Source organism: Odocoileus virginianus, chromosome 30, assembly GCF_023699985.2.
Source record: "Odocoileus virginianus isolate 20LAN1187 ecotype Illinois chromosome 30, Ovbor_1.2, whole genome shotgun sequence".
Taxonomy (NCBI): Eukaryota; Metazoa; Chordata; class Mammalia; order Artiodactyla; family Cervidae; genus Odocoileus; species Odocoileus virginianus.
In genome coordinates this window covers 30752558-30776918 of record NC_069703.1, presented here as the reverse complement: position 1 = coordinate 30776918, position 24361 = coordinate 30752558, and the positions used below count along the sequence as shown (strand labels likewise).

At 49.8% G+C, this 24361-nt stretch overlaps 1 protein-coding gene across 6 annotated transcripts in view; it reads left to right on the top strand.

Annotated features, from left to right (window-relative positions):
- The window catches only part of UBR4 (ubiquitin protein ligase E3 component n-recognin 4), a 131608-nt gene that overhangs the window by 74833 nt on the left and 32414 nt on the right, over nucleotides 1–24361 (top strand). For all 6 annotated transcript variants that reach the window (XM_070458796.1, XM_070458798.1, XM_070458795.1 and 3 more), the window contains 21 exons: nucleotides 2501–2597; nucleotides 3252–3359; nucleotides 3815–3931; nucleotides 4871–5080; nucleotides 6829–6978; nucleotides 8135–8362; nucleotides 9052–9130; nucleotides 9621–9866; nucleotides 10922–11090; nucleotides 11605–11749; nucleotides 12334–12419; nucleotides 12956–13043; nucleotides 13276–13469; nucleotides 15031–15270; nucleotides 15662–15800; nucleotides 16366–16491; nucleotides 16596–16724; nucleotides 17564–17907; nucleotides 22004–22094; nucleotides 22445–22529; nucleotides 22684–22811. In XM_070458796.1, the coding sequence (XP_070314897.1) occupies nucleotides 2501–2597; nucleotides 3252–3359; nucleotides 3815–3931; nucleotides 4871–5080; nucleotides 6829–6978; nucleotides 8135–8362; nucleotides 9052–9130; nucleotides 9621–9866; nucleotides 10922–11090; nucleotides 11605–11749; nucleotides 12334–12419; nucleotides 12956–13043; nucleotides 13276–13469; nucleotides 15031–15270; nucleotides 15662–15800; nucleotides 16366–16491; nucleotides 16596–16724; nucleotides 17564–17907; nucleotides 22004–22094; nucleotides 22445–22529; nucleotides 22684–22811 (3199 nt within the window). The remainder of the gene's footprint in view (nucleotides 1–2500; nucleotides 2598–3251; nucleotides 3360–3814; nucleotides 3932–4870; nucleotides 5081–6828; nucleotides 6979–8134; nucleotides 8363–9051; nucleotides 9131–9620; nucleotides 9867–10921; nucleotides 11091–11604; nucleotides 11750–12333; nucleotides 12420–12955; nucleotides 13044–13275; nucleotides 13470–15030; nucleotides 15271–15661; nucleotides 15801–16365; nucleotides 16492–16595; nucleotides 16725–17563; nucleotides 17908–22003; nucleotides 22095–22444; nucleotides 22530–22683; nucleotides 22812–24361) is intronic.

The window sequence follows — 24361 nt, the reverse complement described above, 5'->3', positions numbered from 1 at the left end:
TGTTCATTTTATTGTCATGACTTTGTTCATAATATATCTTAACATCCTTTTAATGTCTTTAGGAATTATGATGATACCCCTTTTTTTCATTTCTAGCATTGGTAAGAAATTTTTTCCCCCAAAAGTCAGTCTTGCTAGAAATTACCAACTTTATAAAGAACCAGTTTTTCAACTTCACAAAGCACCGGTTTTTGGCTTAGGTTGTTCTCTGTTGTGCACCTGCTTTCTGTTTCATTTCTACTCTTAATTGTTTGCTTTTTCTCTTAACTAGCTTTTTCGTTTTATTATCTTTTTTTGGTGGTGGGTTAATTTTCCATTTTTTTTTTTAAGCTTTTTAAGATGGAAGGTTAAATCATCCATTTTAAACCTTTTCTTTTTCAGTATTTATTTGAAGTTATATATTTCTTTCTAAAATTCCCTTTAAATATTATTTTGACAGGAGCCCACATATTTTGATATGTTGTATTTTCATTGCTATTCAGTTCAAAATGTTCTCTAAATTTAAAGTTTTGATTTGATTAAAGTTTTGATCCATGGGGTATTTAGAAATATTTTGCTGAATTTCCAAACTTTTGAGGATTTTCTAATTATTTTTTTGTTATTGATGTATAGTTTAATTTACTGTGCCTGGGGAATATACTATGTAATTGTGATCATTTGAAATTTCTTGAGACTCATCACTTCTAAAATGATGTTATGCATTCTTACTGTTTTCAGTTATTTCTAGCTAGCAGGTCAGTTTAGGTAACCTCCCCATATTGCTAATGGAATTTGCTAAAGTTGTCTTAAGTTAACTTTATTTTTCAGAAATAAGTTAAAGAATTGTTAAGTGACTTTTAAAAATAATTGCTTTTACTTTAAGTTGCGAGGAGGAAATTGTCATTTTTGGTACAGTGTGTAATGTTTTTTCTTGAAGAAACTCTTATCTTAAGAGTTTGAAAAGTCAGTAGTCTGACATGATCTTGGTCCAGGTCAAGACTCTGCTCATTATGTTGATTTTTCATGTGTGTTAATATTTACGTGCATGTTTTCCAAACCTGAGGATTTTAACCTGTCTCAAAACTTGTACGTTTTATCCTAGAAATATTGAGCTGTTGCTGTCATCTCATCTTTTGTCACTGGTACATCATTGGTTCCTCAGTAGTTTTTATTCATTTGTAGTCCCCACAGGGCTGGTCCAATTATTTGAAGACGTATGCATGGGCTTTTGTGTATTACTGTATTCTGACGGTCGTTTAGCTCATTCTTTCAAGTTCGTTTTAGGATGATTGCCATTTATAATTCAAGACTCTATTTTTATACAGGTTTTTATTATTTGGAAAATATTCAGGATACCTATTAGGATATGTAATACATGATAATCACACTTTAAAAAAAAATGTAGGCATGTGGCTTCTTACGCATAGTCTATAAAGTAAAATGAAGCAGTTATTAATTATGAGAGTAAATCCATTAATTGATTCAGCAAATGCACTGTTGATCTGTGTAAGATTGTGTTAGGTGAGACTGCCACACAGTTTGTTCACAACACCCTAATTAATTTCCACAGTGGTCCTCTTCTTAAAGGGTAGCACTCTTTTTTAAGAATCTGTCTGTTTTCGGCTGTGCGTGAACCCTCTCTGGTTGTGGCCAGTAGGGCTGGTCTCCGGTTGTGGCGTGCTGGCCTCTCACTGTGGGGTGGCTTCTCTTGTTGCTGAGCGTGGGCCTTAGGGCCCGTGGGCTCAGTGGTTCGAGCACTCGGGCTTGGTTGCCACACAGCATATGGGGTCTTCCCAGACCAGGGACCACGCTGCTGTGGCCCGCATTACCAGGTGAGTTCTTAGCAACTGGACTACCAGGGAAGCCCTGTACTGGTCCTCTTGAATTGGCACATTGACTGGAGAGGCAGACGCACACATTTACTGCAGAAGCCCAGGTGTGTATCGGCAGATGAAGAAGGCGAGGTAGTGGCCAGCTGTGTGTGCGGAAGGGCTCGCGGTTCTTGTATTGATGTTGAGATTGAATTTTACACTAGGGAAAAGGGTGGCTGCGCTGTGAGAAGGCAGAGCAGTGACTAGCCTTGCTAATGACTTGGGAAGCAAGAGGAAAGGGCTGGGTCACTATGCAGCTGAATGACATGAAATGTGTAGATGGGAAGATTCCAGAAAATAATGCCTGGAGGCAGAGTAGGGCAACGCATTGAAAAAAGCCATGAAGCCTACTATTGCAGGTTGGAGTAGTGAGAACAGCAGGACCTGATTCTTGAGCAATATTTTTTAGCTTTCCTGTAAGTACATTTTCAGTACCATCGGTCATATCTTGAAACAGTTTGGCTCCACTGTAGCAAAGTGAGATTTTCCTTCTGAGTTGCTATTAATAGTATTCCAGGGGCATGTCTTAAATGCTAGGATTGTTCCTAAGAAGTAGGTTCCTTGTTTACCTTGCTGGCAGGAAGAAAGAACTATATTCATTGGTGTTTGTGTATTAGCTCATATTTTGTTTATCCTCCCTGGTCTTTTAGGCTGCACATGGTCCGTCTGATGCTTTTGGAGAGACTACTGCAAACTCTGCCCCAGTTACGAAGTGTTGGAGGTGTCCGGGCCATCCCATACATGCAGGTATCCCACAGTCCACCTGGGTCTGTCAAATCATAGGTGGACATCGTTAAGCATGCTCACACTTCTCCCGCCGAGCCTCTATGAGACTTTGTTTGGTATTAGGTCATAGAATAATGTAATATAATTTTGAATTGCAGGTTACAGCCCTTCATTTTATAAATGAGAAGACCAAGGATCAGAGAATTTAAAAAAACGTCTACAGCCATCCGGCTAGTTACTGACAGAGACAGGAACAGAAGTCTGCTCTAGAGACTCTTTTAGTATCTATCTAGTATCTCTAACATCTTTATCATGTTAGCAGTAGAGTGAGGTCTGCTAGCTGCCTTCCTCTTAGGCAGAATCGTTCTTTAGCACAGCACAGTGCTGTATCTTAAGCCACTTGGACTGGATATAATGTGGGTTAGTCAGTTAGTTGTGCAGACTGCTTGCAGAACGTTTTCTGCATTGCCAAGGGTAGCATATACCACCATTTGGTTTCTCTAACTCTGGACCCCTCACCTTCAGGTACCTCAGGATTTCGAATCTTTCCATGGGCTGTAGTTGCAGTTGACAGGGCAGCAGGAGGGTTGGGGTTCCGTGTGAAACACTCCGTGTTTGGAGTTGCTCTTCTTCAGGGAATTGGCTTTCACGGTTTGCTTCTCTGTTGACTTGCAGGTCATTCTGATGCTCACGACAGATCTGGATGGGGAGGATGAGAAAGACAAGGGGGCCCTGGACAACCTGCTCTCCCAGCTGATTGCTGAACTGGGCATGGACAAGAAGGTGACATTTGAGTCATTATGTGAGAAGCAGGCATTGAGATCAGTTTTTTTCCTCCCTTGCGAGTTGCAGGGGGTGACTCTCCCCTGAGGCCCCCAGCTCTGCAGGTCCATTAGAATTGTTTTCCGTGTGTGCTTTGGCCCAGGCATGCTTGTGTGTTGGAGAAGGCAATGGCAGCCCACTCCAGTGTTCTTGCCTGGAGAATCCCAGGGACGGGGAGCCTGGCGGGCTGCCATCTGTGGGGTCGTGCAGAGTCGGGCACGACTGAAGTGACGCGGCGGCGGCAGCTCCTAGGTGTGTCAGGCTCTCGGGCGTCCAGATGTGGATCGCAGGTGCACTGGAGCTTGTTTGGTCTGAGATTCCGTGTGAGAACCATTTAGCGTTGATCGGAGTGAGGAACCTCGTTGAGAGGATGCCTCCAGGTTACAGCCAGCGCCCCCTGGCTCCCCCGCTTGTAGGACGTCTCCAGGAAGAGCGAGCGCAGCGCCCTGAATGAGGTGCACCTGGTGCTGATGCGGCTTCTGAGCGTCTTCATGTCCAGGACCAAGTCCGGGTCCAAGTCTTCCATCTGCGAGGTGTGTGGCTGCGGGCAAGGAAAGAGGATTGTGTCTGGTGCCAGGGCGGCGGGCAGAGGCGACAGACCTCCCTCACTGAGTAAGGCTGTTGGCACTCGGGAGGAGTAAGAGTCTAAGCTGTCACCTCTTCAGGAGCAGAGCTTCCACCTTTTTCAGAATCCCTTCCAAGCTCTGATCTTTTCCAACAATCCCTCCAATGGAGGGGGTTAAAGGGTTTGGAAGTTCCATTATTGAAAAGCAGGAGACTGTTCTGCAAGCTGCAGAGTGGCTAAGAGGATTCCCCTGCTGTATGTTGCTATAAGGTATGGTAATAAAGCAGAGAGAAAGCAGTGCGTGCGTACTGGAAAGGAGATTAACACAAAGCAGAGAAGGTAGAAATGGAGGCTGAACTGCATCCAATCTTAATGAGCTTATGAGCTGTGGGGGCTGCTGGGATTTGCAAGGCTCTCCTAATGGTTTTATTTACAGTAGCTTTTCCCCTGCCTTTTTATTTGTGTGATCACTCACCCCATCTCCTTTGGAAGGTGGTTCTGTGGGAAGAGCCCCTACTGGGAGGGTGGGGTTGCAGAGAAATGCCTTTAGTGAAAAGTTTCCTTTCTTCTTAAATAGGCTTCTTTTCTAGATGCCCAAGGAGAAAGAGAAAACCTCTCCCCTCCAGGTGGAAGGGTTATCTAATTCTTGCCTCCTTGGCCTCTGGCACATATGTGTTGGGAGATTAGATTTGGGAACTGGTGTGTCTTTATTTTCTCTCACCATGCTGTTGTGCAGAAGAGTTGGGGAAACGTTTGAGCTCGTTGGGAAACTTTCAAATTAAGAGATGGACTCACTTTCATGACAGCTAGTTCTCAGACTATCGTGAGTGCGTTTCCTGCTCTCAGGCTCAGCTGGACTGCACTCTGGTCTGCCAGCCGTTCTTAGCTTCTCCCCGCTTTTCTGCAGTCGTCTTCCCTCATCTCGAGCGCCACGGCCGCCGCCCTGCTGAGCTCCGGGGCTGTGGACTACTGCCTGCACGTGCTCAAGTCCCTGCTGGAGCACTGGAAGAGCCAGCAGAGCGACGAGGAGCCCGTGGCCACCAGCCAGTTGCTGAAACCACATACCACGTCGTCCCCGCCTGACATGAGCCCGTTCTTCCTCCGCCAGTATGTGAAGGTGAGGGCCTTCCCCGGGCAGTGAGCCTCTCCTTTCCCGCCCCCGGGCTCCGGGTCCTCACTCCCCTGGAGCAGCGCCAAAGGAGCCACGGATGTCCCTTACTCCCCCTGCTATCACCAGGGGCCCTTCGGCACTCTGGTTTAGAAGGGCTTTTTCTGGTCGGATGAATTTGGGAACACATCCCTGGGAATAGGCGTTCCCACGTAACCGCCGTGAAGCTTGGAGAAGCCCTGTCTAACTTTTAGTAAGCCTCAGTTTGTACATCTGGAGGATGAGCACACACAGAGCATCTGCTTCATAGAGCTGTTGGGAGCCTCGGATGTTCGGAAAGCACAGCGCCCAGCACATCCCAGTGCTCAGTAGATGTTAATCATCATCCCCATTTCTGTCCCATTCAAATCCACGTAGCAGAGCAGGATGGCCTGGGCTGGGTGTGCTGCTCACTGCATGCTTAGAACTGCTTTAAAGAGTATGGAAGTGAAACAGGACAGAGCGTGTCCTTCTCTTTTTGTATAACCCTTTGGTGGTTTTCCATAGCTCTTTGGCCAAAAAGTTCTTGGTGGATCCAGCTGTCTGCTTAACTCTCTATCCTCTACAACAATCCTGCACGCAGCGCCACTGATCTCTGCGCCTCCCCCAGGGTCTATGCCATCCCTTCTGAAGTTCTTTCCTCTCCTTCTGCGTCCCTTATGTCCCCCATCAATGCCAAGGGGTTCACTGGTGGCTCAGATGGTAAAGAATCTGCCTGCCATGCAGGAGACCTTGGTTCGATTCCTGAGTCAGGAAGATCCGCTGGACAAGGGACAGGCTGGCCACTCCAGTGTTCCTGGGCATCCCTGGTGGCTCAGCTGGTAAAGAATCCGCCCGCAATGCGGGAGAGCTGAGTTCGATCCCCGGATTGGGATGATCCCCTGGAGAAGGGAAGGGCTACCCACTCCAGTATTCTGGCCTGGAGGATGCCATGGACTGTATGGTCCATGGGGTCGCAGAGTTGGACACGACTGAGCGACATTCACTTTTCACTTTCTAAGACGCAGCTCACACACCGGGTCCTTCCACAGCACACACTTGGCCGCTCTCCAGGCTGAGCCTTTCCCTGGGTCCCAGAGCACCCTGACCACACATGTGGGGTCTTCCCTTCCAGGCTCACATCATGACCCTGCTTTATTCCTCCTCACACTGGCAGTGCCTGATCTAGATCTGATAACATCTGAGGGTTGCCTGCATGGCGCACTGACTCTGGCAGCCCCTTGGGGAGCACAGCTCGTAGGGCAGCTGCTCCGCCCCGTCCAGAGTCTCTCAGTGGCCCTCGACGCACTGCCCTTACAGAAATGCTTCTGTCGTCATGGGGAACTTTGGTTCTCGGGAATGGAGAAAATCTCCAAGAGAACGTCAGACGTCCTTTTCCCTTATGCTTTCTTCAGTTTGTTTCCTGTTCTAGCTCTAATTTTTGTGTAAGCAGAGTAAAATCAATCCAGTGTCAGAAACCAGAGTGAAATGTTAGAACTTTTAAGAGTGGTGAGATCTGTCGCTACCATACGCTCTGCATGTGATGAAATTGCCCCCAGAGCCTAGGGTCTTCTGGGTTTGTGAACTAAACGGTCAGTCAGTGTCCGCTCCAGCTTTGGAGGATGCCATTTACCATCTCCAACATAACGTGTTCCTACTGAGCAGGAGGCCAGCCTTGTTCCTAGCTGTGGTCACGGAAAATTCTCAGTCATGGCTCTTTCACGCGTGTTCTTCTCCAGGGCCATGCTGCTGATGTGTTTGAGGCCTATACTCAGCTTCTGACGGAGATGGTGCTGAGACTGCCATACCAAATCAAAAAGATCGCCGACACCAACTCGCGAATCCCTCCTCCTGTCTTTGATCATTCATGGTTTTACTTTCTCTCAGAGGTAAGCAAGGGTCCCAGTTGAGGAGAGGACATGGACCGTGACTGCCTCTGTGCCCCCTTGCACCCCAACTCTGGCGTGGTATTTCCCCCAGCAGAGCCCCTCCCACCACTGAGGTCTTGCTCCTCCCGAGTATACCATATGGTGACACCGTGGAAGCTGTGTGTCAGAGCAGGCCGTCCTCTTTAGCGTCTGATTCTGTTTCTCTAATGTCCCCCACACATGGTGACGGTGGCCGTGTTTAATAGCTTGGACTCTGTCTGGAAAACAGAAAGTATACTAGTTAAGTGAACCGAGAGATTTTAAATGTAGAGAGTTGGTTAAACAGCCACTGAAGAGCCAAGAAGCTAATAAGGGAACACAGGTAACACAGCGGCAGTGACTGTGAGAAGCAGCTGCCGGCAGCCCTGCCGGTGGGGAGGACAGCCCTGGTGGGTCTGACGGGAGGCTGCTGTGGGACCCCGGAGCTCCGAAGGGATGTGAGCTGGCTGATGCTGGAAGTTCTGAAAGAAGCCAAGCAGCAGGACCCCCTGGGCTTGGTTTGTCCTCGACTGCTGAGTTGCTGGGGGGTGCAGGGCTGCTGCTGGGACAGCGGGTAGACGGGAGGTGCAAGTCCCTTCTCCCCTCCGGCCTTCTGGAGTCCTCGTCCGGTGCTCCGGCCGGCAGGGGAGCCGCTGCAGAGGAGCAGCGCAGCCGGCCTGGCTCTGGACTGGACGCCACAGAGCAGGCGGCGTGGGGCCTGGAGAGCCTGGCGGCATGCCCCGCAGAGCGTGCCTGAGCTTCACCCAAGGAGAGCAGTGTCAGCAGACCCCAGAGGCCCAGTTCACATTGTGGAGGTGCAACCACCCAACTTCTTCCCCACCTGCTTAACCTGAAAGAGAGCTTCTGAATGTTTTTTCCTTACAGTTTCACTCTGGGCGGACTGGAGTGGAGACCAGCTTCCTTGTAGATTCCTCAGTACTCCCACGAAGAATAGTAGGAATATTGCTGTTTTTCCCTTTTTAATGTTTTTCTTTCTCCTGGTCCTTGTAAGGAATACAGAAGCTAGCTCAACTGTGAGGAAGTAGCTTGGTTTGTGGTTGTTTTTTTTGGAGTCCACGGTGCTGTGGCCGGTATGGGTACAGTCCCCGAGTCCCTGACTGTCGTTTCTCCCCTCAAGTACCTGATGATCCAGCAGACTCCGTTTGTGCGCCGGCAAGTCCGCAAACTTCTGCTCTTCATCTGCGGGTCGAAGGAGAAGTACCGCCAGCTGCGAGACCTGCACACCCTGGACTCGCACGTGCGGGGGGTCAAGAGGCTGCTGGAGGAGCAGGGCATCTTCCTCCGGGCCAGTGTGGTCACGGCCAGCTCCGGCTCCGCCCTGCAGTACGACACGCTCATCAGCCTGGTACGGCCACACCGTGCGGGGGTGGGGCACAGGGAGAAGGCGCGTGACGAGCCTTAGCCTGGTGGTCATAGGACAGAGCCCTGCACACAGGGCTTCCTACACCCACTGATAAGTAGTTGGCCTCAGGCTCTGCACTCCCCCGCCCTCACTGGGCAGAGGTTCCTCTGTCACGAGGAGGGTTGACGTGGGCTTCTTACCTGTGTTGTTTGTCACATTGTGGGCAGGATCAACCCGTGGTTTGTGCATCTCTGCTTTTTGTCCCAGAATACTTCAGAAATGATGTATTACCACCTAAAATCAGTTGTTTGACTCTGGGGTATAAATTGAATGATGGCATAGGAAAATCTAGAAAGAACATCTTTAGCGTTAAAGACTCCTAGTTCAGTGCTCTTACTATAGTGCTCTTAGTAAGAAAAAAACAAACTGGATTGTAGTGTCTTTGGTCCTAGTCTACCTTTGCTGCTGCATTATTTCAGGGGTTGAAGGACCCCTGAAAATGAAGGGCCTTTGTGTGGGGGCATTGAATGAAGGAGGCTTAGTGAGGGCCGCAGTGTGTGGGCCCTGGTCCCAGGTTTACTAGGGTGTTCGTCAGCCGTGCCCAGAGGACAGGTGTCTGTAACCCAAAGCCGGGGAGGGGACCCTGAAGGCTGCAGGTGTGGGTCATTGCTTCTACTTGGTTTGTGTTGCAGATGGAGCATCTGAAGGCCTGTGCCGAGATTGCTGCCCAGCGCACCATCAACTGGCAGAAGTTCTGCATCAAGGACGACTGTAAGCAATGCCTCTCCATTTGGTTGCTCTTCATGCTTTCATTCCTTCAAGAACTATTCATCGAGGCCCCCTGTAGGCCAAGCGTTAAACTGGGTGTTAGAAATAGAGCCATGAGCAAGCTGGACAGGCAGCACTCTGCCCAGCAAAGAAGACAAGACTTCCAAGACTGAGAAGGGTCTGTAGAGAGAACGTGGGGTGCTGTGGGCGCACAGGGTCAGTGTCTGCTGGAAGGTCAGCAGTGTCTGCTGGAGGTGCCTGGGGTGGCCCGCTGATGAGGCGCATCGCCGCCGTCATAGAGGTGGGGGCTGGGAGCCACACTCTGTCGTTGCTGCGGGACCCTGCAGGGGTGTCCGCAGTGGTGAGCCCTTCTGGGTGACCCCCAGCGCAGCCCTTAGGCAGGAAGCTGGGGGAGGGAGGCAGCCTGGCGCCTGGAGCAGCCGCCCCTGTGCCTGCGCGTCCGTGGAGCTGAGCCCCGCCCCTCTGCCTGCAGCCGTCCTGTACTTCCTCCTGCAAGTCAGCTTCCTGGTGGACGAGGGGGTGGCGCCCGTGCTGCTGCAGCTGCTCTCCTGCGCCTTATGCGGCAGCAAGGTGCTCGCTGCGCTGGCGGCCTCGGCCGGCTCCTCCAGCGCGCCCTCGGCCTCTGCCCCGACGGCTGCCAGCTCCGGACAGGCCACGGCACAGCCCAAGTCGTCCACGAAGAAGAGCAAGAAGGAGGAGAAGGAGAAGGAGAAAGAGGGTAAGGACCACCCCCTTGGTGATGAGGGTGATGTGTTCTCATCTCTCTGGGAGCACGCCGTTGATTCCCTTCCTCTGAAAGGGTTTTCACCCTCGTTTGTAGAGACCTAAAACCCAAGTGCCCCCCAGGGCCTGCTCGTGGTCTTGTTTTCAGTTATGTTCAAGGTGACACCGTAAAGAGTGTGACTTCCCATACCAAGTGTCTGTAATGGGGAAAGCCAGAGGTGCACTGAATGTTTTTACTAGCCCGGGGTAGAGAGTGTCAGCATTAAATGAAGCTATGTTAGTTAAGAAATGTGCCTTGTAAGCTGCTAGGTGCTTTATAGATAGATGCTGTAGTCATCTTTAGCCGACTCCTTGCCATCAGAAAGGTGAAAGCTTTGCTGTGTCCCTGCCTTTCATGATCCTTAGAGGCCTGAGAAATTCCTTCTCCAGTGTGACTATCTTTGTTCAGTGCCAGGTTTGTATAGGCACTTTATCCTCTGCTTTTATTGGTAGCATTATTTTATTTGGGGCTGTTTGTCCCTTAGTGGTGGTGGTGGTTTAGTCACTAAGTCATGTCTGACTCTTCGACCCCATGGACTGTAGCCCGCCAGGCTCCTCTGTCCGTGGGATTTTCCAGGCAAGAATACTGGAGTGGGTTGCTATTCCCTTCTCCAGGGGATCTTCCTGACCCAGTAAACAACTGAAAAGTGAAAGTCGCTCAGTCATGTCCGACTCTTTGCAACCCCATGGACTGTATAGTCCATGGAATTCTCCAGCCAGGATACTGGAGTGAGTAGCCTTTTCCTTCTCTAGGGGATCTTCCCAACCCAGAGATTGAACCTGAGTCTCCCGCATTACAGGGGGATTCTTTACCAGCTGAGCCACCAGGGAAGCCCAGGAACACTGGAGTGGGCAGCCTGTCCCTTCTCCAGCGGATCCAAAGTTGTTTTCAAATTATAACCATTTTGGTGAAAACTTTTAAGACCCTGACAGCATCTCCTCTCACTCCACTTGAGGGCCCTAGACCACCTCTTCCTATCTTCAGCCCTCAATCCTGCTCTCATTTTGCAGGTGAGAGCTCAGGCAGCCAAGAGGACCAGCTGTGCACAGCTTTGGTGAACCAGCTGAACAAATTTGCGGACAAGGAGACCTTGGTCCAGTTTCTGCGCTGCTTCCTCTTGGAGTCCAACTCTTCCTCGGTGCGCTGGCAGGCCCACTGCCTGACATTGCACATCTATAGGTAGGGCCTGGGGCTTGGCTTTAGCAGGGTGCGTGGGGCTGGGACCAGAGTGGGTGGCGAAATTTTGTCATGTCCTTACGGTACATACCCAAGGTTGCAGTATCAGTATTTACACCAGTCTGAATCCTCTTGACTGTTGCAGATTTCTTCATGAGTTGTTGGCTTCTTAGCTATTAAACTGATGTAAGAAACAAGAGGTGATCTGTTTTCCACCAAGAAGAGTGTTTAAAAGTCTGTTAAATGACCAAACTTGACTCTTTAGGCTAGCAAAACCCAGTTTCAGCCCTTGAGTGATGTTGGAAGATGGGAATAAACCACCTTCTGAAGACACGAAAGGATTGTGCTGAATCTGTTAGGGTTGATTCTCTAAAGAGCAATAGCACCATTCAGACTTAACCCATAGTTGTGGGGAAAGAGGTAGATTGCCAAAACAGTACTTGGGCCTTGTTGATTAAAATAAAGGAGCCCCTAGGGTTTTTTGCTACTGATAAGATGAACTGTCATTTATCTCCAGAAACTCTAGCAAATCTCAACAGGAGCTGCTGCTAGACCTGATGTGGTCCATATGGCCAGAACTCCCAGCTTATGGTCGTAAGGCTGCCCAGTTTGTGGACTTACTGGGATATTTCTCCTTGAAAACCCCACAGACAGAGAAGAAGGTAATAGATGGTTGATGGTCAAAAGGGCTAACTTGACACATTTAACTTTTTTTCTCTTGAATTAAGAACGTTAGGACTAACCTACAAGGGGGTATATTGAGGAAATCTCTTTTAAATATATATTGAGCACTCCTAATATGTATGTCACCTAGATGATACACACTAGCAAAAAAGCACAATCTGAATTTGGCTTAGCCAGTAGACGTAGATAAAGTGGGGAAGAAAATGCATCTCATTAAAGTTGCTTGGGGAGAGAAGTGTGGTCCTCTGGTTTTCCTGGCTGTCCTGATCACACATCCAAAAGTATTTCTGCAAGGAGATAATCATTTCATAGCTTCTCCATAATAATAACATTTCTCTTCTTCCACAAGCTGTAAAAATATGGCTGCTACTAAGACTGTGGAAACTTCTAAAGAAGATGGAATCCTTTAAATGATTAGGAATTAGGCTCAGCTTTGCATGATTCTGAACAAGGGCTGGTACTTCGAGGGCAGTAGCAGCTGGAAAGCAGAGGAGAGAAGTCTTTTCTAGTGAGACTTTCCCTTGGGCTTTAACTCTGGCCCTCTGTTGACTTCTGTTTTCAGTTGAAAGAATATTCACAGAAGGCTGTGGAGATTCTTCGAACTCAAAACCATATTCTTACCAATCATCCCAACTCCAACATTTACAAGTGAGTTCTGTTCTGCTTTCTTTCTATTTGAGGCTCAGTCAACAGGGCAGTTGGTGTTTCCGCGCTGATTGGCTTGTTAAGAAGGTCTCTGGTTTCAAGGGTTTGAGTCTGAATCGCATAAGACAAGTTTACAGGAAATAGCTGCATTTAAAAGAAAAAAAAAAAAACCTTTGGAAGACAGTGTTGATTAAAATCTTTTATTATTTCCCTGGTTTGTTAGCGACTCTTCTTTTTTTCCCCCCTCCAGACTTTATTGAGGCATAATTTACACACAACAATATGTACCCTTTTCAAGTATACAATTTAGTGACTTTTAGTAAATTTAGTTGTGACTTGAATAAAATTTTAATGTAATATTTAGGGTTCCCCTGACCTCAGAACAGATCAGAAATAGGGATGTCTCACATTTCCTTGTGTTCTCACTGGGGTGGGGCTCGCCCTGGAGAATAGTGAGCTGTGATTTTCTCCTGACCTCTTTGTGAAACTCCATGCTTTCTAAGATGAACCTTTAATGCTGAGGCTGCTTTCCCACTTAGCACCTTGTCTGGCCTGGTGGAGTTCGATGGCTGTTACCTGGAGAGCGATCCCTGCCTGGTGTGCAATAACCCAGAAGTGCCGTTCTGTGTAAGTGACAGCTCTCGCGTGGGTAGTCCTGGCTTCTGGAGACTGATGTTACTGCTTGGGTGTCCCTCTCCTAATGGTGGGTCAGAGTGGTGTGAATTCTTACCTGACCAGCTACCTTAAATCAAAATCTCATCCGTGGAGAAAGAGCGGGTTACACCAGAGTTTTTTGAAGAGGACCAGACGAGCTGTTAACCTCGCACTGACAGTGTTCTGTGTGTGCCTTCACCTTTAGTACATCAAGCTGTCTTCCGTTAAAGTGGACACGCGGTACACCACCACCCAGCAGGTTGTGAAGCTCATTGGCAGCCACACCATCAGCAAAGTGACCGTGAAAATCGGGGACCTGAAACGGACCAAGATGGTGCGCACTATCAACCTCTACTACAACAACCGGACCGTGCAGGCCATTGTGGAGCTGAAAAACAAGTACGGGCGTCTCAGTCCTGGAGGGGGCCGCGGGCCTGCCAGGCTCAGCGCCGGGCGTTGGCTTTGATGGCCGGGGTCAGGCCAAGCGGCACATTTCTGGAGGCCTAGTATGTCCTCTTGCGGCTCTGGTCATGGCTGGGGGACACAAGTGCAGTACCAGTTCTTAAGGATGCTGACGAAGGTTATTTTGAAATTGTGTCTTATGGAGCCCTCGAAGTCTAAGCTCTTCTTCAGCAGCCTGAAGAGAACTTGAGTGATGGGGCCTCCAGGCTTCTCTTACCCATGCTAATAGAGCAGTTCTGTTTTCATACAGATGCTTCTGTACGGGAAGTAGTTGTTTGTTAGATTGAGACACTGTTCTCTTGTTCACGGAGCAGGCAGCAGTTCTCAAGGATCTTCTCTAGTATGAAGTCCTTCCATTTCTACGTGGTGCCTTTTGTCTACATATGCTGACGCTGGATCTTTCTAGCTTATCTGTCCTGACGTCTGAAATGAGGCTTGGTGTGTATGGGCCAAAGAAGACACCAACATGGGTTGGTGTCGACTTTTACTGAGACAGACCACTTACTGAGGACTCCGGCGTTGCTCTTGGGCAGAGAATGTGGGTAGAGGCTACTGGGATGCCAGGACTTGCAGTGAGGGCTGCTCGGTGCTCAGGATGGACGCATCAGTGTTGCTCTAGGGGCAGAGAACAGCTAGCGTGTCCACGTGACCAGAGGGCCACCAGGGGCTCTGCTCTTAGAGCAGGTTTTGTCCTTTGAGAAGCAGGGTCAACACTGGTGACCTGCAGGTAGAAGCTGCTCACTGGGGTGACCCAGCCCCTCTGGAGGAGGGAGATTTGGTTTCTGTTTTGCAGAGTTAGCTCAGCTGCTGGTAAAGCCCTTACACTCTGGAATGAGACTGTGGTTTACATCCCTTGGAGAATTTATGTAGACTCACTTTCCTTACCTGTACTACTTTCAGGGTGTTCTTTTAAGGATTAAATGTGTTAGCATATGTGAAATGCTGAGAACAGAGCCTGACACATAGTAAAATTTCAGTAAACAGTAACTCTAACTATATAATTACCTCTAAATTATCACATGCCTTTACTCTTTCTAACTCTTCTTGGCACTTGGTCTGGATCCTGGTGTATCCCTCTGCGTCTCTGAAGCAACCTGAGCTTTATCCTTCCAAGGTAGCTGCCATGAGCGGGACTCACGGCAGTCATCATGGAGCCTCTTGGGAGTCCAGGCTCCAGTGTGGCGTGCTTTCAGAGTGACGTCTTCCTTTGATGTACATTCCCTTGTTTTTCTGGAATCTCAGGAATTATCATATATGATGTCTGAAAGCGCCTGTATGTTCTACCGTTTTTTTCAAGAGAGAGAGAATAGTGGAAACATATCTCTGAAATTAAGTTGCTTTTATTTGTCAGAGTCACTTTCGTTACAATAACCATTTCACTGTCTTGGGAGAACACGTCAGGAAGGTCTTCTGTCCGTCTCATCAGACTGTCGTTGCTGCGGGTCTTGTGAGAGGCTCTCAGGCCCTCTACCCGTCTGTCCGACACCGTTTCTCCTAGGCCGGCGCGCTGGCACAAGGCCAAGAAGGTCCAGCTGACCCCTGGGCAGACGGAGGTGAAGGTTGACCTGCCCCTGCCCATCGTGGCCTCCAACCTGATGATCGAGTTCGCGGACTTCTACGAGAACTACCAGGCCTCCACGGAGACACTGCAGTGCCCGCGCTGCAGTGCCTCGGTCCCCGCCAACCCCGGGGTCTGTGGCAACTGTGGGGAGAACGTCTACCAGTGTCACAAGTGCAGGTGCGCGAGCGGTGCCTCGCAGGTCAGCTGCATGCCTTGTGTTTCCCAGGAAGAGCCTCGGCGTGGGCAGTCCTGCCGTGTGGGGCCCTCACAGTGGAGGACTATGGCCGTCTAGAGCGTGGGGTTCACAGCTACAGGAGAGGGCGGGGGAGAGTTGTGGGGAGGTGGATGGGGTGGGGTTCCCGAGTTTAGTTCCGGGTCCCTTCTGTGGTTGCCTGGTTGCCTGAGTCGTCCTTGCCCATTCACTGCTGCCCCTCCGAGAGCCCTGCGGGGTTCCTAGTGTCTGTAGATGTGGTGCATGCGTTCCCTCTCCCCTCCGCTCTCTGCTGCCCCCTGATCCCTCTCCCCTCTGCCCTCTGCTGCCCCCTGACCCATGCTCTGGTGTTTTCAGATCCATCAACTATGACGAAAAGGACCCCTTCCTTTGCAATGCCTGTGGCTTCTGTAAATACGCTCGCTTCGACTTCATGCTCTACGCCAAGCCCTGCTGCGCAGTGGACCCCATTGAGAACGAGGAGGACCGTAAGAAGGTGAGGCCGCGCCCATGCCAGGCCCAGGCCGGGCTCTGATCGGAGCTTGGGGCCCAGCTGGTGTGGGCAGCATGCTTTTTCTTCTTGCCCAAGTCTTCTCGGCTCAGCGTGTTTTCAGGTCTCAGCTTTTGAGTGGCAACAAATAAGATGGATTGGAACACACGTTTTCAGTAGAATTTTGGAGACGGGTTGGTAATGGAAATTGAGTATCTCGGGCAAGTGACGTGGTGGGATTGGAGATGGAAGGACAGGGCAGAGGAGGGCTGTCAGAATAGTCAGCAGCAGCAGCAGCAGCAGCCCGGCAGAGCGGAGTGACGTCTAGCTTCAGAGTCAGCAGGATGAACGTCCCAGTTCCCCCTGTGCTTCTAACGCTGTGTGGCCTGGCGTAAGTCACTGCCCTCAGCATTGTTTATTTGTATGTATGTCGTATACATTGCATACCCACTTCACAGGATTATTGCGATGAGTAGAAATACCACATGAAACACAGTACTTGATCGGATCACTGAGGGGAAATCTTCAGTGTTGACAAGCCTTCGTGCACTTCCCGTCTCTTCCTGTCTAGGCGGTGTCCAACATCAACACGCTTCTAGACAAAGCTGACCGAGTGTATCACCAGCTGATGGGACATCGGCCACAGCTGGAGAACCTGCTCTGCAAAGTGAACGAGGCAGCTCCTGAGAAGCCGCAGGTAATCCGGGTGACTGGGTGTTGGGAGAGGGTTCAGAAGCAGAGACTGGCCCCGGGTGAGGCCATCTCCCGGTGGAAGGCTGACCACATCCCTCTGTGTTGCAGGACGACTCAGGAACATCTGGGGGTATCAGCTCCACTTCGGCCAGCGTGAATCGGTACATCCTGCAGCTGGCGCAGGAGTACTGTGGAGACTGCAAGAGCTCTTTTGACGAACTCTCCAAAATCATCCAGGTAGAGGCAGGAGCAGCTGCTGAATGCCTTTTGTTGTGCATTATCAACATTGTTTTCGAAGCAGTTCTTTGCTCTCCCGCCGTGGTTAAGCTCCAGCCACACAGTTACCTAGCGCAGTTTCGGGTGCTCGGTAGAAAGCTGAGTTCATACCAGCGCACCGAGAGTCATGGAGATTGTTACAGATCTGTTTTTCTTGATTGGTCACATTGGTGGGTGGTATATTACAGACCTCACCTCCATGGGGCGGAAGACTGGCTGCAGACAAGAGCAACCAGGGTTCTTGTCCCCAGAGTGACTATGGCTGGTAGGCCATCTTCACTCCATGTGCCTATATCCCTAACTTTATTCTTTAAAGAAAGTGTTATGTGGGTTTTAAGGACATGTGCCTGTGATCAGAGGCTGAGTTCTAACTGCCCCTTACCTTGGTCAAGCCAGCCTCTCTAAGCTGTTTCCTCCTCTGTAAAACGGGGATAAAGTATCTTAACTGCTAAGGTCATTAAAAAAAAGTTAGTTTCAAGTTGTGTCCTACACTTTGTGATTCCATAAGACTGTAGCCCGCCAGGCTCCTCTGTCCATGGAATTCTCCAGGCAAGAGTAATGGAGTGGGTTGCCGTTTCCTTCTCCAGGGTACTTCCCAACCCAGGGATCAAACTCGGGCCTCCTGCATTGCAGGCACATTCTTTACCAACTGAGCTACTAGGCTAAGGTCATTGAGAGGGTTAAATTAGATAATACCAGTAGTGTTTTTCAAACCAAAGCTGATTTCCAGTTAGCTTCCTTTTTCTTCCTCCTTATTTTAATTGCTGATTTTTTTTCCCCTTTGTCTTTCTTTTCCTCAGAAAGTCTTCGCTTCCCGGAAAGAGTTGCTGGAGTACGACCTGCAGCAGAGGGAGGCGGCCAGCAAGTCGTCCCGGGCCTCGGCGCAGCCCACCCTCACGGCCAGCCAGTACCGCGCCTTGTCTGTGCTGGGCTGCGGCCACACGTCCTCCACCAAGTGCTACGGCTGCGCCTCGGCCGTCACGGAGCACTGCATCACCCTGCTGCGGGCGCTGGCCACCAACCCCGCCCTGCGCCACATCCTCGTCTCCCAGGGCCTCATCCGGGAGCTCTTTGACTACAACCTCCGCCGCGGCTCCGCAGCTATGCGGGAGGAAGTCCGCCAGCTCATGTGCCTCCTGACTCGGTCAGAGCCTGCGCCGGGCCGGGGGCCCTGCGGGTGGGGGCTGCGGCGGTGCTGGGCGCGCTGGAGGGGGCAGGGGGCTGTCCAGGGTGCAGCTGAGCGGACGGAGGAGCTCGTGAAGCCCAGGTTCCCGCGTATCCATAGGCAGTGTGTTTGGCTTGTTCTTGGTTGGTTCCAGTGGGGTTTCCTGAAGAAGCGGTTTTTGAGTTCCGGTGTTGGGAGAAGGGAGCAACCGGGCACTTGGACTCAGGACTCACCCAGAAGACAGCTTGAGCAGTGGGGCCTAGGGCTTCGGAGCTTAGATCTAGCTCAGAAGGATGCGGTATCTGATCCTTTATACCACGTGCCATGGACACATTTCTTAATGTTCTCTGAGCATAAGTTTCCTTATCTGAGAAATAATGGTAATAGCTAGTACTGTAACGGCTTGTGAGGATGGAATGACATAATTCATGTGAGCGATAGCTCATACTTGTGGAGTCCTTAATCCATGCTGATACAGTACCCACAGCTGGATTTGCATTCTTTACCGAGTGTGGGCCATAAGTTCTAGAACATGTTAGCTGGTTGCTAAATATGACTTGCTGTATCATGTATTCCCTCATTTAACAAGTACTTACTGAGCATTGGCTAAATGCTAGGCTTTGTTCTGGACTCTGAGGATGCAGTGGGAGATGAAGCGGCATCCCAGCCCTCATGTGGCCTCCGTTCTAAAGGGGAGAAGGGCAGTGAATGGATGAATGTGGCTTCCACTCTAGAGAGGAGAAGGGCAGTGAACGGATGAATGTGGCCTCTGCTCTAGAGGGGAGAAGGGCAGTGAGCGGATGAGGGCCCAGTGCAGTGTCAGGAGGTCAGATGTGAAGAGCAGTGCAGCTGGGATGGCAGATCTGATTGCAGTCAGGGTCGCTGCAGAGGGCAGGGTGGGCAGGGGCAACCGCTGAAGAGGTCAGGGAGTGAGGCGTGCAGGTATGAAAGGCATGGCCTGCCCGCCGATGTTAATAGCAAGTGGTGGGGTGAGAGGTAGGGTGTGCTAGGCATGTGAAGCCGGGGCCGCGAGGAAGCCCGTGAGGATGGAGTGACGGACGCCGTGGGGAACAAAGCAGAGGGTTAGTGAGACCAGGGCCAGGTCCCGCAGGGTCTTGTAGGACACTGTGAGGACTTGAATTTCATTCAGAATGTGTTGGGAAGCCTGAGTGTGATTTGACACAATTCATGGTCTTTAAGTTATTAGTGTGTGCATTATTACAAAGGGACGTAGATGGGAAATGTGGATGCCTTGTGGGAAATGAAGTGGGGGTGGTTAGAGAAGCTGAGGAAGGAGACCGAGAGTGGACACCTGGGTTCTGCAGACCGACATACCAGGCGGGGTCTGGGCGCTGGGCAGCCTGGGCGTGGAGAAACCCTGCATGCGGTCTTCCCTCCATCAGCCTCGCCTCCCCAGGAAGGTGACTGGGCCCTCTCGTCACACAGCAGGGTTGTTGTTTTTTTGTCCATTTATTTTTATTAGTTGGAGGCTAATTATTTTACAATATTGTAGTGGTTTTTACCATACATTGACATGTATCAGCCATGGATTTACATGTGTTCCCCATCCCGATCCCCCCTCCCACCTCCGTCTCCACCTGATCCTTCTGGGTCTTGCCAGTGCACCAGCCCCGAGCACTTGTCTCTTGCATCCAACCTGGGCTGGTGATCTGTTTCACACTTGATAATATACATGTTTTGATGCTGTTCTCTCTAAACATCCCACCCTCGCCTTCTCCCACAGAGTCCAAAAGTCTGTACATCTGTGTCTGAACATCTGTGTCTCTTTTTCTGTTTTGCATATAGGGTTATCGTTACCATCTTTCTAAATTCCATATATATGTGTTAGTATACTGTATTGGTCTTTATCCTTCTGGCTTACTTCACTCGGTATAATGTGCTCCAGTTTCATCCATCTCATTAGAACTGATTCAGATGAATTCTGTTTAATGGCTGAGTAATATTCCATGGTGTATATGCACCGCAGCTTCCTCATCCATTCGTCTGCTGATGGGCATCTGGGTTGCTTCCATGTCCTGGCTATTATAAACAGTGCTGCGATGAACATTGGGGTGCACGTGTCTCTTTCAGATCTGGTTTCCTCAGTGTGTATGCCCAGAAGTGGTATTGCTGGGTCATATGGCAGTTCTAATTCCAGTTTTTAAAGAAATCTCCACACTGTTTTCCATAGCGGCTGTACTAGTTTGCATTCCCACGAACAGTGTAAGAAGGTTCCCTTTTCTCCACACCCCCTCCAGCGTTTATTGCTTGTAGACTTTTGGATAGCTGCCATCCTGACTGGCATGTAATGGTACCTCATTGTGGTTTTGATTTGCATTTCTCTGATAATGAGTGATGTTGAGCATCTTTTCATGTGTTTGTTAGCCATCTGTATGTCTTCTTTGGAGAAATGTCTGTTTAGTTCTTTGGCCCATTTTTTGATTGGGTCATTTATTTTTCTGGAATTGAGCTGCAGGAGTTGCTTGTATATTTTTGAGATTAATCCTTTGTCTGTTGCTTCATTTGCTATTATTTTCTCCCAATCTGAAGGCTCTTATCACCTTGCTTATAGTTTCCTTTGTTGTGCAAAAGCTTTTAAGTTTAATTAGGTCCCATTTGTTTATTTTTGCTTTTATTTCCAATATTCTAGGAGGTGGGTCATAGAGGATCCTGCTGTGATTTATGTCAGAGAGTGTTTTGCCTATGTTCTCCTCTAGGAGTTTTATAGTTTCTGATCTTACATTTAGATCTTTAATCCATGTTGAGTTCATTTTTGTGTGTGGTGTTAGAAGGTGTTCTAGTTTCGTTCTTTTACAAGTGGTTGACCAGTTTTCCCAGCACCACTTGTTAAAGAGGTGGTCTTTTTTCCATTGTATATTCTTGCCTCCTTTGTCGAAGATAAGGTGTCCATAGGTTCGTGGATTTATCTCTGGGCTTTCTGTTCTGTTCCATTGATCTATATTTCTGTCTTTGTGCCAGTACCATACTGTCTTGATGACTGTGGCTTTGTAGTAGAGGCTGAAGTCAGGCAGGTTGATTCCTCCAGTTCCATTCTTCTCTCTCAAGATTACTTTGGCTATTCGAGGGTTTTTGTATTTCCATACAAATTGTGAAATTATTTGTTCTAGTTCAGTGAAAAATACCGTTGGTAGCTTGATAGGGATTGGGTTGAATCTATAGATCGCTTTGGGTAGTATAGCCATTTTGACAATATTGATTCTTCCAATCCATGAACACGGTATGTTTCTCCATCTGTTTGTGTCCTCTTTGATTTCTTTCATCAGTGTTATAGTTTTCTATGTATGGGTCTTTTGTTTCTTTAGGTAGATATACTCCTAAGTATTTTATTCTTTTTGTTACAATGGTGAATGGTATTGTTTCCTTAATTTCTCTTTCTGTTTTCTCATTGTTAGTGTATAGGAATGCAAGGGATTTCTGTGTGCTAATTTTATATCCTGCAACTTTACTACATTTGTTGATTAGCTCTAGTAATTTTCTGGTAGAGTCTTTAGGGTTTTCTATGTAGAGAATCATGTCATCTGCAAACAGAGTTTCACTTCTTCTTTTCCTGTCTGGATTCCTTTTACTTCTTTTTCTGCTCTGATTGCTGTGGCCAAAACTTCCAAAAGTATGTTGAATAGTAGTGGTGAGAGTGGGCACCCTTGTCTTGTTCCTGATTTTAGGGGAAATGCTTTCAATTTTTCACCATTGAGGGTAATGCTTGCTGTGGATTTGTCATATATAGCTTTTATTATGTTGAGGTATGTTCCTTCTATTCCTGCTTTCTGGAGAGTTTTAATCATAAATGGATGTTGAATTTTGTCAAAGGCTTTTTCTGCATCTACTGAGATAATCATAAGTTTCTGTCTTTCAATTTGTTAATGTGATGTATTATGTTGATTGATTTGCGGATATTAAAGAATCCTTCACAGCAGGGTTTTGTGGGACTCTTGAGTCGCGTTGCCCCCAGGAAGGCCAGTAGCCCTAGACGTTGATTTCTTTTACCTGGACTCTGTCACGTGGGGAGGGGGACGCACCCAGTGGAGTAACAGGACTCTCTTCTCTGCCTCCCTAGAGACAATCCAGAGGCCACCCAGCAAATGAACGACCTGATTATTGGCAAAGTCTCTACAGCCCTGAAGGGCCACTGGGCCAACCCCGATCTGGTGAGCAGGCCGCCGTCCCCCTGACTGCCCCCCTCACGCTCCTCCTTCGTTGCCGTGGCTCCCCCCAAGGGCGTCTCGTTGTGATGACCAGGGCAGGCGAGGGGGGTTCGGGGGGCACGTCAGCAGGGCTCACATCCCAGGAAGACCTTTCTGAGTCAGCGTCAGGCTCAGAGAGCAGAAGCGGGCAGCGGGCCATGCTGAGGGTCTCAGTCTCCTTCTGTCTCTCTGACGGTCCACCTGACCGCACGGGTTAGTTCTGAGTCTCTGGGTCAGAGTGTGGACGCGAGCCCTTGTCCTGGACTGACCCTGCAGACCGCCTTCTGCTCATGTCTCTTCCTCTTGGCCCTCAGGCAAGTAGCCTTCAGTACGAAATGCTGTTGTTGACAGACTCCATCTCCAAGGAGGACAGCTGCTGGGAGCTCCGCTTGCGCTGTGGTGAGTTTGGGGGATGTCTGGCTGGCAGCCGGCTGGCGAGGGGAGCTCAGCTCGCCGAGGGGCACGTGAAGCCAGGGGCGCTGCCCTCAGGTGTCTGTGCGGCGGCTGGTGAGGCCCGCCTCTGACTGGTCTCTGCCCTGCCTTCCTCGCCCAGCACTCAGCCTCTTCCTCATGGCTGTGAACATCAAGACCCCCGTGGTGGTTGAGAACATCACCCTCATGTGCCTGCGGATCTTGCAGAAGCTGATTAAGCCACCTGCTCCCACCAGCAAGAAGAACAAGGTTACGGGGCTGAGAGGGCGGCGGGGGGTGGGCTCCAGCCAGCACACCCTGTTCTAAGGCCTTTGCTCACCCAAACTCGCCTTCCCTGGAGCACCAGTGCTTCCTTGGAGGCAGTTGAGCGGAGATGGATTGGGGTTCCTGAGAGGGAAAGTCTCTCAGAGGGAGCTCAAGAGTGACAAGCAGGAAGAGGCCGGGGACCGTGGTTCGCCCCGGAGGCCTGCCCCTTCCTCCAGTACCCTCCAGTCCCCTCCAGCGGCCCGCAGCTCCCGGGGGGCGTGGCGTTCCTCTCTAACCCCTCTGCCTCTGCCCAGTGCGGGAAGCCCTTCCCTTCCCTTGCGCTGTGACTTGGGCAGGGATCGAACCCTGGCTCCTGTGTGGGCAGGCGAGTTTTCACCACTGAGCCCCTGGGAGGCCCCTGGCCTTCGGTGTCCTTGTGAATGTTGTGTGTGGCGGTGCGGTGTCTCCTCTGCCTGGCCTGCCCACTTCCCCTTTGTCAGCTGCTGCTTCAGTGATCCAGTTCTCTGTCAGGCTGGCCATGCACCACTCCTCCAATCCAGGGACTGTTTTACTAAGATGTTTTTTTGGTCCAGTGCATAGCATGGTATCTCACTTTATAACAGTCAGTCAGTAAGTCATTGTTAAATGCGTGAGTAAAGCTGAGTTTTTAGTTCTGAAGGTGGCCTAGCTGCAGATGGACTTGCTCATATTGGTGTGAGAGCTTGTGGGAGGCCTCGTATTAGTCCTGGGGCCCTTCTGACTCCTGCTCCATCCTGATGGAGCCCCTTGCTGGGACATGGAGTCTTCATTGCAGGACGCTGAGTGGCAGGCGCTTCGTGGGAAGCTGGACAGGGGACAGTTTACTCTGCTTCCCTTTCTTGGTCTACCCCGATAGTCCGCAGAAAAGACCCCCATTCCTTCACTTTGATGAAGGCTTTCTTCCCCTCAGAGCTCATTCTCAGCAAGTGAAAACTGGAGGAACCTCATCCCCACATAACTGTCATTTTTCTCACAGTGTGAGGGCACAGATTTCCACCCAAGAGGGCTCTTTTCCGCAGAGCATGGAAGCCTCACATTTTGCCTCGTTTTAGCCTAGAGAGAGCAGCGGTTCTCAGAGTTTGGCTCATAGATCTGGGTGTGCCCAAGACAACTAGGACATCTGCGAGGTCAGCATCATTTTCATAATTATCTCGAGGCATGATTTGCCCTTTTCTTCTTTGGTGGCACTTGTGCAGATGGTACAGAGTCAGTGGTGGTGAGACTGACGGAGCCTCAGCACCACGAGGCATGCTCTTCATGTGCTTGCAGCCTCACCCAGGAGCGTCCCTGGTGAAGCACTGCAGATGAGTTTAGTAAATCACAACCCTTGAATAGCAGTCATTCTAGTGTTTAGTGAGACAGTGCGGGAGGCACACTGCGGGGCGGAGGTCGTCCTGGAGAGAATTGGTGTGACCGGGATGCAGGCTGCACCTGAACTGGCTGCTCTTTTCATGGAACCTCATTTGTGCTTGAAAGGAGGGCTCAAGAGCCAATTGTGGTTCTTCAGAATCGGG